At 29.8% G+C, this 18,173-nt stretch overlaps 3 protein-coding genes and 2 long non-coding RNA genes across 9 annotated transcripts; 3 read left to right on the top strand and 2 right to left on the bottom strand.

Annotated features, from left to right (window-relative positions):
- Positions 1 to 1,540: 1,540 nt before the first annotated feature.
- LOC142645057 (uncharacterized) lies at positions 1,541 to 7,483 on the top strand. Of its 3 annotated transcripts, none has more exons than XR_012846228.1 (4): positions 1,541 to 2,717; positions 4,580 to 5,729; positions 5,801 to 6,820; positions 6,914 to 7,483. It is a non-coding gene; the product is annotated as an uncharacterized LOC142645057 (long non-coding RNA). The 3 variants fall into 3 exon arrangements; XR_012846227.1 differs by lacking the exon at positions 1,541 to 2,717 and having other exon boundaries at positions 4,528 to 4,910; positions 5,010 to 5,729; XR_012846226.1 differs by lacking the exon at positions 1,541 to 2,717 and having other exon boundaries at positions 4,528 to 5,729.
- A 1,224-nt stretch (positions 7,484 to 8,707) lies between these two features.
- Positions 8,708 to 12,423, top strand: LOC113799798 (kelch-like protein 41). Of its 2 annotated transcripts, none has more exons than XM_027350494.2 (3): positions 8,708 to 9,402; positions 10,568 to 11,139; positions 11,238 to 12,423. In XM_027350494.2, the coding sequence occupies exons 1-3, from the start codon at positions 9,202 to 9,204 to the stop codon at positions 12,091 to 12,093; spliced, it is 1,629 nt and encodes a 542-aa protein (XP_027206295.2). In that variant the 5' UTR covers positions 8,708 to 9,201; the 3' UTR covers positions 12,094 to 12,423. The 2 variants fall into 2 exon arrangements, with proteins under 2 accessions (XP_027206295.2, XP_075676596.1); XM_075820481.1 differs by lacking the exon at positions 8,708 to 9,402 and adding an exon at positions 9,426 to 9,931.
- LOC142645110 (uncharacterized) lies at positions 9,131 to 10,580 on the bottom strand. Its single transcript, XR_012846291.1, has 2 exons — positions 10,441 to 10,580; positions 9,131 to 10,373 (listed from the first exon to the last, which is right to left on the bottom strand). It is a non-coding gene; the product is annotated as an uncharacterized LOC142645110 (long non-coding RNA).
- Pus1 (Pseudouridine synthase 1) lies at positions 12,143 to 13,816 on the bottom strand. The gene is made up of 2 exons (XM_027350495.2): positions 13,604 to 13,816; positions 12,143 to 13,539 (listed from the first exon to the last, which is right to left on the bottom strand). The coding sequence occupies exons 1-2, from the start codon at positions 13,699 to 13,701 to the stop codon at positions 12,441 to 12,443; spliced, it is 1,197 nt and encodes a 398-aa protein (XP_027206296.1). The 5' UTR covers positions 13,702 to 13,816; the 3' UTR covers positions 12,143 to 12,440.
- Positions 13,817 to 13,833: 17 nt separating this feature from the next.
- On the top strand, positions 13,834 to 17,003 carry hfp (Poly(U)-binding-splicing factor hfp). Of its 2 annotated transcripts, XM_075820480.1 has the most exons (7): positions 13,852 to 13,989; positions 14,292 to 14,387; positions 14,625 to 14,689; positions 14,990 to 15,670; positions 15,719 to 16,368; positions 16,429 to 16,618; positions 16,675 to 17,003. In XM_075820480.1, the coding sequence occupies exons 4-7, from the start codon at positions 15,142 to 15,144 to the stop codon at positions 16,782 to 16,784; spliced, it is 1,479 nt and encodes a 492-aa protein (XP_075676595.1). In that variant the 5' UTR covers positions 13,852 to 13,989; positions 14,292 to 14,387; positions 14,625 to 14,689; positions 14,990 to 15,141; the 3' UTR covers positions 16,785 to 17,003. The 2 variants fall into 2 exon arrangements, with proteins under 2 accessions (XP_027206294.2, XP_075676595.1); XM_027350493.2 differs by lacking the exons at positions 14,292 to 14,387; positions 14,625 to 14,689 and having other exon boundaries at positions 13,834 to 13,989.
- Positions 17,004 to 18,173: the final 1,170 nt, after the last annotated feature.

Genomic DNA, 18,173 nt, shown 5'->3' with positions numbered 1-18,173 from the left:
GTTGTTATATAATTGTATGTGTGTGTGGAATCCATTGATATCATGATTGACATTGATGAATGAATGAATGAATTGGTCAATCGATATTGGCTCCTTCTTTTTATCGGAAGAATTTTTGTTACATCAATAATAGCGTAGCAGCAGCCATTAGCAATATTTTGACCTTCAATTTTTTTTCTTTTCACCATCAATGTCAATGATGATAATGATCATCATCATCATTTTTTTTCTGAATTTCAAATTGGAAGAAAAAAAAAAGGTCAACCACCACCACCAATGCAGAATAACACTTTCACTTTGCATTAAATATTTTCTGATTTTTCGTTTTTTTTGGCTGGCCAACCCGAATCAAAATTGAAAGAAATTTCGAAAGACAGAAATGAAATGAAATGAAAGCAAACCCCTTTTGCACTAATATGATGATGGTGATTAGTGTAATGAACCTGTTTTTTCATTTCGTAATTTCAAATTTTGTTGTTATAAATCTAATACTGGATACATATCAATCATTCTGTCAAAAAATAATAATGATTGCTATTGGCGATATTGAAATCGAAAAAGAAATTCAACAAGTTTGAAGATTTTGTTGTTATTCGGGGGGTTTCTGGTTACTATCTTGCTCGTATGGTTATCGTAATGAAGAATGATTACGAAAACAAAACGAACGAAAATTGTTATTCCAAATTATCTTCACTATCGCCAATATTATCAACCAAAATAAAAATAAAAATAAAAAACCTTTTAATTTTCGAAAAACGCAATAATTTTCCAGACAAGAATTTTTATTATTTGGACACGCAATGTTTTTTTTTGTAATGTAAAACAAGAATATTCCGAAAAAAACTTCCCATTAACCATTACATTTCAAATGTTTTTTTTGTTTTATTCCGGTACAATTTAATGGTGCAATATTTTGCAATTCGAGTTTCAATGAAGAACATTTGCCACCAAATGAACAAAAAAAACAAAATGATCAAGTACGATTACATTGTATTGCATCATATCATATTATTCTATAGACAATAATATTTTTCGAACAATAGAATCCAGAAAAACTAACAAAAAAAAATGGTGATTACCATCATTTTATTGGTGAATTTCAGCCAATAACTGCGTATTATTTTCAAAAAAAAAACACCAGCCAACCAGCCATGATGTGTAGTTTGAATCGAAGAAAACATTCATTCGCTAGAATTCATGGTAGTTGTTGGTTTTGTCACATTTTGGGGTGTAATAGAAACGCCAACGCGCCATTTATATATACAAATGAATGAATGGTAAGAAGGTAAGTGAAAGAGAGAGAGTGAGAGACGCCATGATTATATTATATAATTTTAGGCGTCACTATCTGGTTTTTGTTTTGCTTTGGAAGTGGTGTTTTTGCTTTGCTTTGCGACACACAGCAAGCAAACGAACAAACCAACCAACCATCGATTCTTGATGAATATCATTCAACTTTGCGAATCGAATATATAATTTTTTGCTTGTGGTTGTTACACAACAGCAGCAGTTTGAATAGCGACCATGATTGAAATGATTTCTTTCGTCTTATGCTTCTGCCATTCGCTGATTATCATATAGGATGATGATATGATGATGTTGTTGGTTGGTGGTAAGCCTTTCGCTTACATCAATGGTATATAGACAGAGGGAGAGAGAGAATGGCCATTTAATATTTATGAAAGTGTTGTCCACGAACATCAACATCAATGGATACAACCAACCAGTCAACCAACCACTATCATTTTGATTATCATCATACAACAACAACAACCTAAGATAGAAAAGACCAAAGTTGATATTGTTGATGATGGTGGTGAATTTCAAATTCGTTCGTCGCAAATTTCATATGTATATTGCCATTGTTGTTGTGGTGGTGGTATTCGCTATATTCTATAGTACGAATACCCGGCGCCTTCAGAATAAGCTTTCTTTTTGTATCATTTCATTCATTCGTTGTTATTCTGGCGTCCATTCTTGTCTCTAGCCACCACGATGGCTGCTTTTCTTTCCTTTGTTGTTGTTGTTATTGTTGTTGTTGTTGTTGTGAATCAAACACGCACTCTATTTTTTTTCCATCAAAGATTCTACCATCTTTTGACGCATTATTATTATTTGAATATTATTCATCATTTTTATAACAAATAATCATTATAATTTGATTCATACGAATGTATATTATATGTTTTGATAATATTCATGTGATGACATTTTTCGGAAAAATTCTTTAAAATCAATTTCAAAAATCAACCAAAAACCAAAAACAACCGAATAGCCAAATAGCCAAATAGGCTTGCCAAGCATCCAATGTTTTTTCTTTTCTCTCAATGTTTTTCAATGATCATCGATTTTTTTTTCTTCTTGTTTTGTTTATATCAAACATCATCAAAATCAAAATCACCATCATCATCTAAATATTGATTATGATTATCCACAACTGAAAAAAAACCAAAAATATCAATGTTGTCATTCGAAAAAAGCTGTTGCTGTTCTTTGTTTTTGTTCAAAAAAAAGTTTCAGAACAAAAAAAAATTTGAGTACCTAGATTCGACAAATGTCAACTAATTGACATCCTAAGAGAATATCATCCAAACAACTAGCAACAGATTTGGATCATCTTTCTTTCCCCCACCAAATAAAAAAACAAAACAAAACAAAATCATTCAACTGTCATCCTCAAATAATCACTGTCATCCCCATTAATAATAACAAATAGGGTAAGTGTTTTGTTTTTTTTTGTTTGTGATTTTATTATCATTAGATTTTTTTTTTTACCAAAAATTACCAAAACAACAACAACAACAACATAACAATCAACATCATCACCATGACAATCCAATTCAATTTTTGGTTTTTTCTGTTCTTAAAATACCAATTCCTCAGGTCACTTGTTAGCAGATTTATTTATTTGCGTTTTGCGACAAAATATACAGGATTTTCATATGATTTTTCATTATTTTCATTCGGTGTTTGATTGGACCCAAACCTTCAATCATAATCATCATCATTTGGTTAGTAACGAATGTTTTTCTCCATCTCTCTCTTTGTTGTCATTTGAATTGACGTCACATTTTTTTTCTGCTGCTGCTGCTGCTGCTGTTTGTTGTTGTTGTTGTCATTATTTCTGCTGCCTGTAACGCAAGATATTTTGTTTTTGTTGTTATTGCTCATTCGTTTTTCAATATATTAAAACGACAGACCGGTCGCATTTTCTCTCACTCTCCCCTACTGGTGGTGGACCACCACCGGTTTAGGATGGTTTAGTATAGTCGCATCTTCTCTTGTTGGCTAATAATGAATTACTTGCGCCCTTTTCAATGTTTTTTTCTTATTTCATTGAAAATGAATGGGAAGAGGGTTTTCAACTACATCTACCCATATGGTCCCAATATATAATCATTTGTTGTTGAAAAGATTCCTCTGAAATACCCCTGCTTCCAAAATAAAAACACATGTACATTCGATTCGATTCAAAGCTTAAATGATGATCCGCAGACGCAGCAAATAAAAAAAAGTGTAGATGTGAAAAAGTTCTTTGGGAGTAATAAAGACGCTCCCACACACACATATTACACATACACCAAACGGTGATTATTGCTGTTGTTGTATAATGTATTGATGTGGCGGCATCCAAAAAACCTTCTTTTTTTCGTTTGTTTGTTTGCTGGGTTAGATAATCAAATGGCGTCTGTGATGATGATGATAACACTTTTTTTTTCTTAATTGAAACGAGTGTACACCTCTCACACGCAAATAAACACACCGAGAGAGAGAGAGAGAGAGATGGATATTTTCACAACATCGATCCACCTAAAAAAATATGTTTGGTTACAAACAATACACATGTATACATCTCTAGCATCATCATCGAATACCAAAAAAAAACCAAACAGCCAGAACAAAATTGAAAACAACCAAAATGAAAACCATAACTGCGTAGGTTTTCAACATTGATGATGATGATGATGTTTAATGTTGTCGATGTCAATGTTGTCATCATCATCAGCATCCTTTTGATGATGTGGTTCGTTGAAAACAAAACAAAAAAAAATGATAACAAATTTTCAATGTCTTTGTCGACGACCATAACCAAAAACAAAACAAAAGCAAGGACAGAGAAACAAGAAAAAACAAGCTTGCGATGATTCTCGCTTTGGTTCCAAATTTTCCAAACTTGAGCTAAATTCTTGTCATTTATGGATTCTTTTTAAAGAATTTTTTTCGATTGCATTTTTTGATTGTTGTTGAAAAAGCAAGAAACCTTTTTTTGTTTCTGTTTAAATTCGTTATTACGTAAACGAATGGCAATTTCGTTTTTTGGTTTTGAAATTTCCTTTTGGATAGATGTAGTGTTAATGTGAGAGAGGTTTTTACGCCAACCAACAAAATTTTGGCTTAATTCAATGGAAATATTACGGCTACTTTGATTTTTTTCTTGTTTCTTTTGGTTGTTTTTCTGGCAATTTCCAATGATGGTTGATGAATGGATGCGCGCAGATACTATTCCTATTTTTTTAATCATAATTAATTTTTTGTTTTGTTTTTGTTTTGTGTATACATCATTCGTTTGTTTCTTTAGAAAAAATGAATGTCTTGATTCGACGATTTTCCCAGTGAAATTTGTTCCCATTCGGAAACCAAAGGGTTAATTAATTGTATTTATGGTGTATCCAGTGCTGGTGATGGAACGTCAAAATTCTTAATTGAAAAATCAAAAATCAATTTTAAAAACTTGAATTTTCGAAAAAATGTCGCAATCAGGCAAACTACATCATCATCGTCATTATGAATTGAAATGGCAAACATCGATTGATTGAATCCACCAAAAAAAATATGTATGCATAGCCTTCATATTCAAAGAATCAAATCAAATGAATGATGGCATCATCAGGCAGCTGCGTGTGTTAATTGTATGTGTTTTTTTGTTTTTGTTTGAATAACGATGTACACCTGAATTTTTTCAAAAATTTCATTTTGTTTCTTCAATCGTACCTCTGAAAACAAAAAAGTCTTTGAGTAGAATCATCATTATCAACATTTACACAATCGATCAGAATCAAAGTGAGTGAGAGAAATCAGTTTTTGTGTTTGAAAAGTGTCTGATTTTTGATTTTTTTTGATTTTAAAATGCAACAATCAATCGATCGATCGATCGATTGATAGGCTTGAAAACAAAACGAAATGAAAAATCAATCAACCAGGTAAGTTTTTTGATAATTTCTATTTGCTTGTTTGCATTTTACCATTGTTTTTTCATGAATGAAAGATACCTTCTTTCTTTCTTTTACTATCATATTGATTCAGCTTATTGATTACCTGTGCACAGGTAGATAAGCTTTATGTTTTGCTTTGTTTTCTGGTTGTTTGGCAACCCCCAAACAAAATTCTATTCAATCTTTTCTAATCAAATCAAATCAAATCAAACAATATTGATCTGATTTCACACACATTTTCCGGTTCGTTTTGAGCAAAAAATTGATTGTTCGATGATGATGATGATAACCAAACAAAAAAACCAGAAAAAACAATCAAAATTTGATTCAATTATGTAGGGCGTTTTGTTTTCATTCTCCAGGAAAATTCCTAATCAATAATCATTGTTTTGCTGAATGAAACATTTTTTGGTTTGTTTTTGCTTGTTTCGTTGTATATATAAAAACCTCTGGTTTTTAAAATCTGTAAAATGTCACAACAGTTGTCTAACCTAACCTAATCAAAATACACTGTGGGTATGTTTGTTTATTGGTTACCCAATAAAACTGTTATAATTTTGATCACTTTTTGCTTTTTTCTCACACAGGATTTTTCATTTTTTAACACGGGATTTTTATTTCATCTTTAGGGGGAGTTCCACCGAACCATCATCATTCATTTTTCGCTCTGTGTAAAATATATTAATATGTCCTGGTTGACCGAGTGCCACTCTGGGTTCACATCCATTCAAATTGAAAACAAACCAAAAAAAACAGAAAATAAAATTGAAATTTCAAAATTTCAAAATTTCAAATGTGAACACAGCTGGTGGTATCTCTGTCAAACTGGACAATAAATTCATCGTTTTTCAATTTTTCGGACAACAAAAATCCGGATAAAATTCAAGGTTTGTTCCATCAATTGATTATGCTGTATGTCTTTTCCCTTTCCTTTCCATCCAAAAAATCAATCCAAATAATCAATCCGAATCCTTTCCAATCGAAGATTTTCCAATTCAAGATTTTTGATTTTCTCATTCAAACCAACACAAAGACACTATGGACTTTGTGTTGAGAAAATAATCTACAAAATTTCATTAGTATTCAGCAAATTTCATTTTCTCCCCCCTCTCTATATGTTTGTTTGCTTGAAAATTTTCTATATTAATTTGTTGTTGTTGTTGTCGTCGATGTGCGTGTGTTTCATATCTATTTTTCAATCTAATCTTTTTTTTGTTACTTGTTGAATCTTTTTCTTTTGTGTGCAGCAAATTAATCATTGAATCTGGCTTGTTTGCTTGTTTCAGTTCAGTTTAGATTAATTAATTATGTACCAAAATGTTGATGAACCAGAAACCTAAAACAGCAAATCAGAAAAGAAAATGTTTTCAATCAAATCTTGTCATTTGTCATTTTGATATTCACTTTGTCACTTGTTTGTTTGTTGTCATTTATTCTTGTTATTGTTGTTGTTTGTTTGTTTCGTGTCACTGTATCGTGTTATTAACACCTCTCTCTCTCTCTCTCTTTTTCTGGTATCATAGATACTATATAAACCTAAATCTGAAATTTCAAAAAATTGTATTCTGTTTTGAAAAAAAAACCCCCAGTATAACAGTGAAAAAAAGGTATTTTTCAGATTTTGATTTTATCGTCGAGTTTTTAATTTTTTTGATTTTAATTTCTTTTCTTTTCCCATTTCTAATGAATTTGAATATGAGTTTGGATCAATTTTACAAAATGAAAAATTGATTAAATGACACGATATGGAACAACAACAACAACAATCACACGACAGCAACAACATTGGAAGACATTGATTGATTGATACCTTGATTGACAACAACAACAAACTAATTTGCTTAGACTGATTACGTTTCAAATTGTTCGTTTGCATTTCAAAAAAAAAAATTTAAAATTTTAAAAATTCAACATTCATTATTCATTTGACTGTTCTGTGTGTATAGGGTTGGGATGTTGATTTTTTTAAAATGATAATTTTTTTTACTAAATACAAAAATATGTAAATGCAACAATTTGGAGCGCAAATAGTCTTGAGCTATAAAAAAAATAATCCTTCCCAATTTGAAAATCCTTAATTTGACCGACCTTATTGACCATTTGACCATCGTACCTTGCATGATTGTTTTTTGATGAAATTATCAATTTTTTTGTTTAAAAAATTAATTAATGATTAACATTTTTTTCCAGCTTGATTAATAAAAATTATCGATTTTTCAATATTTTAATTAAAAATAATAATAATAATAATAAAATTTCAATAACCAAAAGATTCATTTTCATTGATTGATCGATTGATCAATCCAAATTTTCATTGTTCAATTTTTTGTTGTTCTTCAATTTTTCTGGTTTATTTTTCGGGAATGATTAATATTTGGCAGTGTGGTTAGCTTGGTTGTTTGGCATTTTGTTTTGTTTTTTCTTCGTTTGTTTGGTTTTTTTTCCGGATTGTTCTTGTTGCATTCGGAAAGAATGAAATGTAACCAGAAAAAAAAACGCAACCAAAAACGTAAAAAAAATTAAACAAAACGCAATCACTTTAACGTATAACAACCACTATCCACACAGCCCAGATGTAATCATTCGTATAACATCAATGCTGTTGTTGTTTTGTGTGTGTTAATGTGTTCCATGTTCCAAAATGGAGTTAATTGAATTATTTTTGTGTACGCTGAACAAACAACGAAAAAAAAACAAGGTAAGTGACACCATAAAAGATAAATATAAAAAAAGGTAAGTTTCATATCCTGAAAACAAAATATGATTACCATTATTTTGTCAGGTTGAATGTCCCATTGTCAAATCAAAAAAAAAACAAAACCAAAACCAAAAGAATTGAAATTTTATTCATCTCAAATTGACTAATGTAAAATAAACTAATCAAAAAAAACAACAAACATATCCGTACGGAAATTGTAATATTTTAATTATCGTTTTTTTTGGGAGAAAAAAATGGCAAATCAATCAAACATTTCATTTCATTTCATTTCAATTAAAAACCATCATCACTAACCATTAAAAAAAACCACAATTCTATATATATAACCATTCTGTTTGTGAAAAACTATAGGATTTTATGTGACGGAGACGGTAGTGGTGTGGATATTTTGTTTTGTTTGGTTTTCTATATCTTCCTATGTGCAACAATAACAACAAATAATGTTTATGTCAAGTAAGGTTTGACAAAATGATTACGTTTAATGATTCTGCGTTTCATTGATGATCACACACTCATAGCCCGATCTAACTTTAATCGGTTAATATTAACTAGTTCCGGTTGTCTATTACTTACTTACTTATTGCTACTGCCTTTACTAAATTATCTTTATTTTAGTTACAATGTAGCTGTAGTTTGCAAAAGAAAAATCTTTATTGGTTTTTTGTTTGCTGGGTTCAATTCCATTTAGTTAGAGAATTTGGTAGTAGAAGTCAATTTTTATAGTAAAAAAACCAACATATAGAATACAGAATATGCAATATGGACCTCATTTTCTTTCTTTCTTGGCACAATGCCTACCATACACACACAATATAATAAGAAACAACGTTGACGTCAACAGTTGATGTTTTATTTTTTGCTTTCATAACCGAACCCGAATCGCATTGTCATCAACCATTTGGCTTTGTGTGTTTTCAGCTTTTTAGCCACTCCATTTCATTCATTCATCGGTAATACCTCGTACGGTACGGATCGTTCATTCATTCATACGGTATTGATGATGATGATAATATTTGAATTGTAAAATAAAAAAACAAACAAAATTATTATTGTGATATTCTAAGAAAAACGCAATTAAATTCTTAAAAAACACAGTACAAATTCAAAGTTCATTTACTTTTTGAATTCATCAAACAAACAAACAAACCTTGTATGTTGCAATAGACGTTTGTGTTGTTTTAGTTCAAAAAACAAAACAAACAATAACAAAATTGATTCATTTTGAATTGAAAATCATCATCATTATTATCATCTTTGAAATTATTAACAATGATTACAACAATGTCAAATGGTAAACGTATGAATAATAATGGTTATAATGGTCGTCGTAGACATTCACGTGATGATAATGATCGTTTGATTGCACAAAAACAAAAAGAACGAATATTTTTTCATAATTTTTTACATAAACGTTGTAAATTATGTAGTACAAAATTAATGCCCGGTTATTGTCATAATTGTTGTTCACCGGTAAGTAGAAAATTTTTGATTTTTTCCCCCAAATATCAATAACAATAATTAATTAACATTTTGAGCCCGAATTCCGTTCGAATATTCGTACTCTCTTCACATTGGCCTTGACATTAGTTACAAATACTGTCGACGATTGTTGACCTGAATTCTTCTTTTTTTGTTGCTGTTGTTTCATCGGTGGTGACCTCTCAACATACCATCATCATATAGGGTGATGTGGCCTTGGCCCATTTGATTTGATTTCAATTCACATTTCGGGATGATGCCCGTTATATGCTCATTGTGTGTGCGAACCCTCAATTCTTGTTGTGAACGACGCATGTGTAAATCGAATGCAGAATCACTTGCCAAACAATGCTGTAGAATTTCCAGAATAAAGTAGTGGTAGTTGGTTGATTGATTGATTGATTGATCGCAATAGTTTTTGTTTTCCTAAACATTGAATCGATTGCATTCATTTTTTGAAATAAAATATGAAATCGAATTACTCAAATAAGAGATTTGATGATGATTATGATAATTCAAGGTTAGTGACAAAATTCTTTCTTCTTTTTTTTTCTCAAATTCATTATAGTAGTATTAGTCGTAGGATAGATTACACAACTTGATAGTGAACGATGTATGAATGAATGGATGAATTTTATGGCTGCCAAAAAGAGGAGTGTTAATTCTTTTTCAAGGGTTCCTTTTTTTTCATTTATCATCATCATAATCATAATCATGTGAACGGGAATTGCATTTTTCGTTTGTTTGTTTGTTGTTTTTCTTGCTAAAAATAATTCAAGATCAACATCATCATAACGGTTTCGGGTAGTGTAAGTAATAGAAATAGAAATTCAAGGCAATATTCGGCAAATAGGATTTTAGTTTTGTTTTGTTTTTTTGAAGATCAAAACCACCACTAATAATAATAATGACATGAAATGACAAATAAATCTGTCCACAACAAATAAACACCGACAAACATTCTGTGTAAACATTCGAAAACAAGAAAATTAGAAAATCAGATCAGACAATTCAAAAAAAATGACTTGCATAAAGATAAAGCTGATTGTAAATTCGGAAATTCGGGTTTTTCAAAATGTTGATTATTGTTGTTGTTGTTCATTTTGATTAATGATCGATACCGATTAATTATTGATTATTGATTTGTTGTCGTTAGATGTGTCAACATTTTTTCCACAACAAAAATGAATGGAAAAAATTTCAAAAAAATTCACCAACAACAACAACAGCAAATTATCAACAACAACGAGATAATCATTCGAATCTATCAACAACAACAACAACAACATCGATTGTTATAAGTGAAATGAACGATAGTTTATCGAATTCATCGGTTGTCCATCACCGTGGAGGAGTTGGAGTGGTAGGAGGAGGAGGAAGAAGAAACCTCATTTCTTCATCGTCATCATTCGTTAATCGACAGCAGCCAAATTCGAATGAACTTTCGCCATCATTACCATTGCCAATTGTTAATCAACAAAATATCATGTCGGTTGTACCATCGGCACCAAGTATTGGTCATGATTTGTTTAATAATGAAAATGAAGCTGATATTGTATTTTTGGTTGGTCCGGATAAAAATAAATTATGGCGATTTCCTGCACATAGTTCTTTCTTGAAAAATGTTAGCCAATATTTTGCAACAATTACAAATGATCCAAATAATAATAATAATAAAGAGATTAAAATTGATTGGTGTGATCCGGAAATTTTCGAAATCATTCTCAAGTAAGTTTCTTTTTTTTCAATAATAATTCGAATGATGAAATTCGAAATTACAACTTGTTTTTTGTTTTTCTTTTTATTTTGATTATTACAAAAAACAGATACGCTTATCTTGAACAATTAACATTGAATTCAGTGGAAAAAACATTGAAAATATTCGAAACATCAAATCGTTTTCAATTATTTTCATTATCAAAACATTGTCTTACATTCCTATTTGATCAGTGCAATAATGAAAATGTTATTAAACAATTATCATTTTTTAAACATTATTTTCAAATATTACCATTGGAAAAATATTCACCAACACATCATATGATTTCGAAAGAATTACTTGAACCTATTATGCAACTTCTTCGCCATTGTTTCAATGTAATCGATATGAATTGTAATAAAATTCTGGATTCAGATGAATTTCTATTGCTTTCAAATCAAGAATTGATTGTATCGATTCTTTCAAGAGATACATTAAATATTGATTCTGAATTGGATATTTATAATGCACTTTGTCGTTGGTCAAATCATCAATGTAAACAACAACGATTAGAATTGACTGCCGAAAATAAACGAAAAGTATTGGGTGATTTAATTTATCTTCCTCGTTATTTGATTATGAAACGAAATGAATTTATTGATGGCCCATATAAAGATGAAATATTGAAACGTGATGAAAAAGAAATCCTGCTGAAAATATTGAATAATGATGATAATATTGAACTACCAGATGCAATGAAACCGTACAAAATGCGAATAGCACGACATTACGACAATACAAACAATGATTGTGATAATAATAATGATAATAATGATGATCAAACTACTAATATACAGCCAAAATTGACCAAATCATTAAGCTATGAAAAAGGTTTTAATGAAAAAAAGAAACGTTCAGTACAGAAAAGATTTGTAAAAGGTTTTGTTAATGTTATGGTTTTAATTATTAGAGTTTTGGATTGATGTAAAAAGAAAACTATTGTAAACGCATTTAACCAAACACACAGAAAACAAGAAAACAACATTCGTTTTTATTTTATTTTATTTTAGAAAAAATTGTTTTTGATTTGATTCGATGACCAAATACGCATTTACTCTTCTTTGTCGAATGTTTTTTTTTATTATTATTATCAAAATACCAATATTTTTATCAGGAAATTGTTGTTTTTCTTTCCTTGTGTATTAATTATAATTATAATATTTATGAGATAAAATATATAAAATGTTGAATAATAAATATTTACAAATATTTCTAAATTTTGAATTAAAATAAAATTATAATCATTATCCGAATCTGTCATTATATCCGATCAGGTACTTTCGGGGTTAGATTTGATTTTTTTATTACAAACAGAATCTTCATAATCCTTTTCATTGACATTATCACCATCAAATGTTTCTTCTTCATTTTTCGTTTGTTCAGATGATCGTTTTGTTTTGATAATATTTTCATGATCTCTTATATCATATGTATGAATATGTAATGTACTCAGCCATTGTGTCATTGATGATTCTTTGATTTCATTATCAACAATTTCTGGATAAATTAATTGATTTTTTAAATCATAAATCGAATCATTAAATTCATCCCAAATGATTGGTACATGAATACCATCACCACCATATTTTTTATTATATTGTTCAAAATGTGCTTCTTCCAACATTAAACCAAGACCAGGTGCCATTGGTATATCGATACGATCGATTGAAAATGCTCGTTCAATAATATTTTGATCAACAAAACCTCTCATAATGGCAACAGCTAAACCAATCATTTTACGTATCTGATGTAACATAAAACTTTGTCCCTTAACACGAACAACAATAAATTCCATTTGTTTGACATCGTTTTTTTGATCACCATCGTTTTCATTATCATCATTATAATTACTGTTTTTTAGTAAAAAAGGTTGTGAACAATCAAAACTAATTATATAACGTTTTGCACTTGGATCCAATGGTTTTTTCTGCGATGTAAAATTATGAAAATTATGTGTGCCAACGTATTTATTTAGAATGGAATTAAATTTTTCAATCATTTCTTGTGAAACACGATAAGATTCATTAGCATTTTTATCGATTGTAAACGAAGGCATTAAATAGCTATATGTACGACAATCACAAAATGTTTTACTATCAAAATATTTTGTTGTTCGTTTGGCACCGAAAATTCGAATTTGTTTCGGTAATTTTTCATTTATTCTGGGTATATATGATTCAAGATCAGCATTAGAATTCATTGAAATAATTTGTTTCAAAGCTGAAACACCTTTATCAGTACGAGCAGCTCGTTGAAAATACATTAAACTTGGATTATGATATTCATTTTCATTGATAAGTTCAGTTTGAAGAAAAGCTTTAAATAATTCACTTTCAATTGTTGGAAATTCATCGATAACTTTGTTATCTCTATTGTTTGGACATTGAAAAAAAACATATTAGAATTAATTATAAACGATAAACAAAAAATTACCTTCTTTGAGCTTGCATTCCATAATATCCTCGACCAGAATATCCTAAGCAAACTACCCATTTTTTTGCTTTAACCATCGTTTCAATTGATAACTTCATTAAATCCTTGATAGATGACCAATATTGGAACCGATTGAAACAAAAAAAGTTTGCGGCACATGTGTGAACAATAATAGGCTATATTCATCTATGTATGTCATTGTTGATAAAATAGTTTGCTGTTGGCTCATTTTCGATGTTTTTGTTTGATGTGTTTATTATATGATCACTTTTGAATTATTTCTTTAATCAAGTTTTGTGATTTATTTTTCATTTTGGATAAATCAATAATGAGCCATTCGAAAAATCATTCCAACAACATTGAAATGTTGCGGATTCCCAAAGAAGGTATTTTAATCTATATTTTTTTTTTAAATAAAAAAATGCATTTTGTTTCGTTATGACAAAACGAACTGAATTCGAATTGAATTGATGGAAAAAATTTTCGTACAACTTTAACTTGATTGGTTATCAACAGATATTATTATTAATTTTTTTTTGTTTAAAATTATAAATTATATTGAATTGAATCAACAATTGAACCTTTTTTTTGTTATGGCGAAAATAGATTATATTTTAATAATCATATTTTTATTATTCTCTTTCTTTTCTCTTGTATCATTTTTTTTCTCTCTCTCTCTCTCCAACAGAAAAACTTTCTCAGACTCCCATATGTAAATATATTGAACATGAATTGATGGGAACATTGAATTGTGCTTTGAAAAAATAATAATAATGATAATAATGTAATTGAAATTGTAACACAACTTGTGCGGTAAATTGTGATCTTTTGAATTTATTTTTTTCAACGATAAAGATCTACAACATGCGTTCGTTGTTAGTAGCATAAATTTTCATGATGTGTTTGTGTGTGTGTTTGAAGATGATTTTCTTTTCCCTTTGATTATTATTTGTACTATATTTAATTTTGAAATCATATTCTTCTTTTTTTTTTTTGTTTTTCATTTTTTTTCGTTCTTTAGCTAATGATGATGATGATGATATTAATGAAAATTTAGTAATTTAAAATACTTTTTTTGGTCGAATGGTAATTATAAATACGAAATATCCCAATTTTTTTGTTGTTGCTCTTGTTGTTGTTTATGATGTGGATAAAATTATATGTTGAACTCAAGCCGAATCACACACACTCAAAAAACGTCGATGGTCCATTAAATTGTGAAAAAAATGAATGGAAAATTGATTTGATTGATTGGTCACTTCTTAAATTTGTTCATCTTTTTTTCTAAATGTTTTGATTTTCATTCGAATCTTTTTTGAAAAAAAGAATGTTATTAATGTAATTTTTCTTCTTTTTCTTTCTTTTCTTTTTCTCATTTTTAAACAGAGGATATTCCGTTATCAGATTTATTGACAGCAAAACAATGTCATCCATTAATTGCTGGTCCTGGTGCTCTACGAGCATCAGCAATAGCTGCTACATTGATTCGTTTAACACCGGAACAACAGGAAGCAATTGCAAAAGCTAAAAAATATGCAATGGAACAATCAATAAAATCAGTATTAGAAAAACAAACAATTGCTTATCAACAACAACAACAACGTTCATTACAAAGACATCAGGCACTTGTATTAATGTGTCGAATATATGTTGGTTCAATTAGTTTTGAACTTAAAGAAGATACTGTTCGTCAAGCATTTGGTCCATTTGGACCGATAAAAACAATAAACATGTCATGGGATCCAAGTACACAGAAACATAAAGGTTTTGCATTTATTGAATATGAAGTACCGGAAGCAGCACATTTAGCATTAGAACAAATGAATGGTTTTATGATGGGCGGAAGAAATATAAAAGTTGGACGTCCATCAAATATGCCACAAGCAGCTCAAATTATTGAACAGATTCAAACAGAAGCAAAATTATTTAGTCGAATTTATGTTGCATCAATTCATCCAGAATTGACCGAACAGGATATCAAATCAGTATTCGAAGCATTTGGTAAAATAAATTCTTGTAAATTGGCTCAATGTCAATCAGGAAAACATAAAGGATATGGTTATATAGGTATGATTTATTATTTTAGTGAACAAAATCTAATGACAATTTCTTTAGAATATGAATCTGAACAGTCAATGGTTGAAGCTATATCAGCTATGAATTATTTTGATTTGGCCGGACAACATTTAAGAGTGGGAAGAGCGATTACACCACCGAATTGTTTTGAACAAACAGTCACTCCACCAATTGTAACAGTTTCGTTGCCAACAGCAGCGGCAATAGCCGCTGCTGCAGCTACAGCCAAAATTCAAGCTATGGATGCCATTGCAAATTCGACTGGAACAACACCAACATCGAATGTTTCACAAACAGCTTTTACTTCTGGATTTTCTTCACAACCAGTAACTGCACAAATTGCACCTGGTCTAATCACAGGAGCAACCTATCCAACAACTGTACCACCAATTGTTGCAGCGATACCTCCACCTACTTTGGTGACCACACTTCCTTTATCGATAAAAAATGGACGTCCAAATGGTGCAAGTACGAATGGTACAAATAATAATGAAATATATTCGGCTGCTTCTGTAACGAATAATTTTTCTGCCAATCAAAATGAAGATGGCAGTAAAAAATTAGAGCAACAAAATGAGACGATCCAAAAAGAAGAAGAACCACAGACTTTACAACAACAAGAGAATGTTGTTATAAAAGGATCAAATGCTCGTCAAGTATTGATGCATAAATTGATGAGAAAGAACGAGGTACGTTAACAATTATGTTTTTTATTCAATTCAACCAACAATCCTTTCAATTAATCATAGTCAAGAGTGATCGTTTTACGAAATATGGTCGCTCCAGAAGATATCGATGATCAATTGGAATCCGAAGTGACCGATGAATGTGGCAAATATGGCATTGTCAAAAAAGTAATCATCTATCAGGAAAGACAATCTGAAGATGATGAAGCAGATATCATTGTTAAAATCTTTGTTGAATTTACCAGTCTATTAGGTAAGTGCAATTTAATTATAAGTCTTGAATAAATCGATAATTTATCATTGAAACAGAGGCCGTCAAAGCACGTGATGCATTAAATGGTCGATATTTTGCCGGTCGATTAGTTAAAGCTGAACTTTATGATCAAATTCTTTATGAAGATAATGATCTATCTGGTTAATCTAATATGGTTGGTTTTCTCTCCGGCAAACTTGTCATACTGAATTTTATTTATCACGACGACGAAAAAAAATGATCACACAAACCACCAATCTAATTGAATATTTTTCATGCACACTACATTGTTTGTTTTGATGATGAGATTGTTGCTGTAATAATGATAATAAAGAAAAATTGTTAATTAAACAAATTGTTTGAATAAAATGTATTGATCTACCTACCTACTTTATTGTCTACCTTTTTTTTCGATTTCTGTCGGGGATTAGGCCAAATCTCGTCAAAAATAAAAAAATTGTAAAACCCATGCTGCCATTTTTTTCTTTCAGTCCAATAGGTAGCAGTATAGTTATTTCCGTAAAAATGAAACGAAATGTCAAAAAAAAACGATTTGAAATATTGCCCGAAGATTTTTTTTCTTGTTGTTAATTTCATCCGTTGACCAAATGAAATCGAGAACTTAACTTCAAGTGTTTATCGATAAATGATGATGATGATGATAATGTTGAAACATGTCGAATTGATAATTATTATTCATCATCACAAGTGAAATAAATGGAAAACAGAAAGTGAATGTTTTGATGATGATGATGATGATTAAATTAATGATCAAACTTACCAACAACAAAAAAAAAAATAGACATCCATTATACACAAGACAGCCAGACATTATCTATTTTTTCGGTAATAATTCATCTGGTCTAATTTTGTTTCGATCAAATGAAATGAATTACATTCATTTGCGGCCATTTTCTTCATTTCATTTTGTCTGACATCAATCATAACGTTTTTTTAAAAATTTTTCAATCAACGAACCAACAAAACAAACAAACAAACATCCAGCCAATATCACCGTTATTAGGGAAAATATATAAAATTGGAATTTTATTTCAATTTGAAGGGAATAAAGGTTTGATTTGACTAGAGATTTTTTTTGGGAAGGGGTTATAAAGAGATCAAAGTGGTAAAAAAAACAACAAAAGTTTTATAAACGAAACAACAACAATATTTGGTTGAAAGTATAAATGAAGAGTGTAAAAACAAAAACAAAAAAATAAATAAAAATTTACAACAGAGGTGATGATGGCGATCTGAAAATTTCTCCCCATTGACAGATCGAAAAAAAATGAAAAATTGAAAAATGAAATGAAAGAAATGTGTGTGTATGAGTGTGTGAGATGGGCAAAGTAAATGTTTGGTTGTTTTTCAATTACAATGATTGAATTTTTTTTCATTTTGATCAATTTCAATTTCATTCAATCAATGATGAAGATGTTGTCGGTGTTTGTTGATGATAATTTTATTCGTTTGATTTTTTTTCGATTAAATTTTTCAAGGTGCCTTTTAAAAAAAAACAAAGAAGAAGAAGTAAACATTAGTAAGGTTGGTGCTT

The sequence above is a fragment of the Dermatophagoides pteronyssinus genome, unplaced genomic scaffold (genome assembly GCF_027571235.1).
Source record: "Dermatophagoides pteronyssinus isolate colony J.1.1.1.1 unplaced genomic scaffold, Derpt_VIB-CSIC_2022.12 sq0006, whole genome shotgun sequence".
In the NCBI taxonomy this organism is placed as follows: domain Eukaryota; kingdom Metazoa; phylum Arthropoda; class Arachnida; order Sarcoptiformes; family Pyroglyphidae; genus Dermatophagoides; species Dermatophagoides pteronyssinus.
This window is presented reverse-complemented; position numbering and strand designations above follow the sequence as displayed.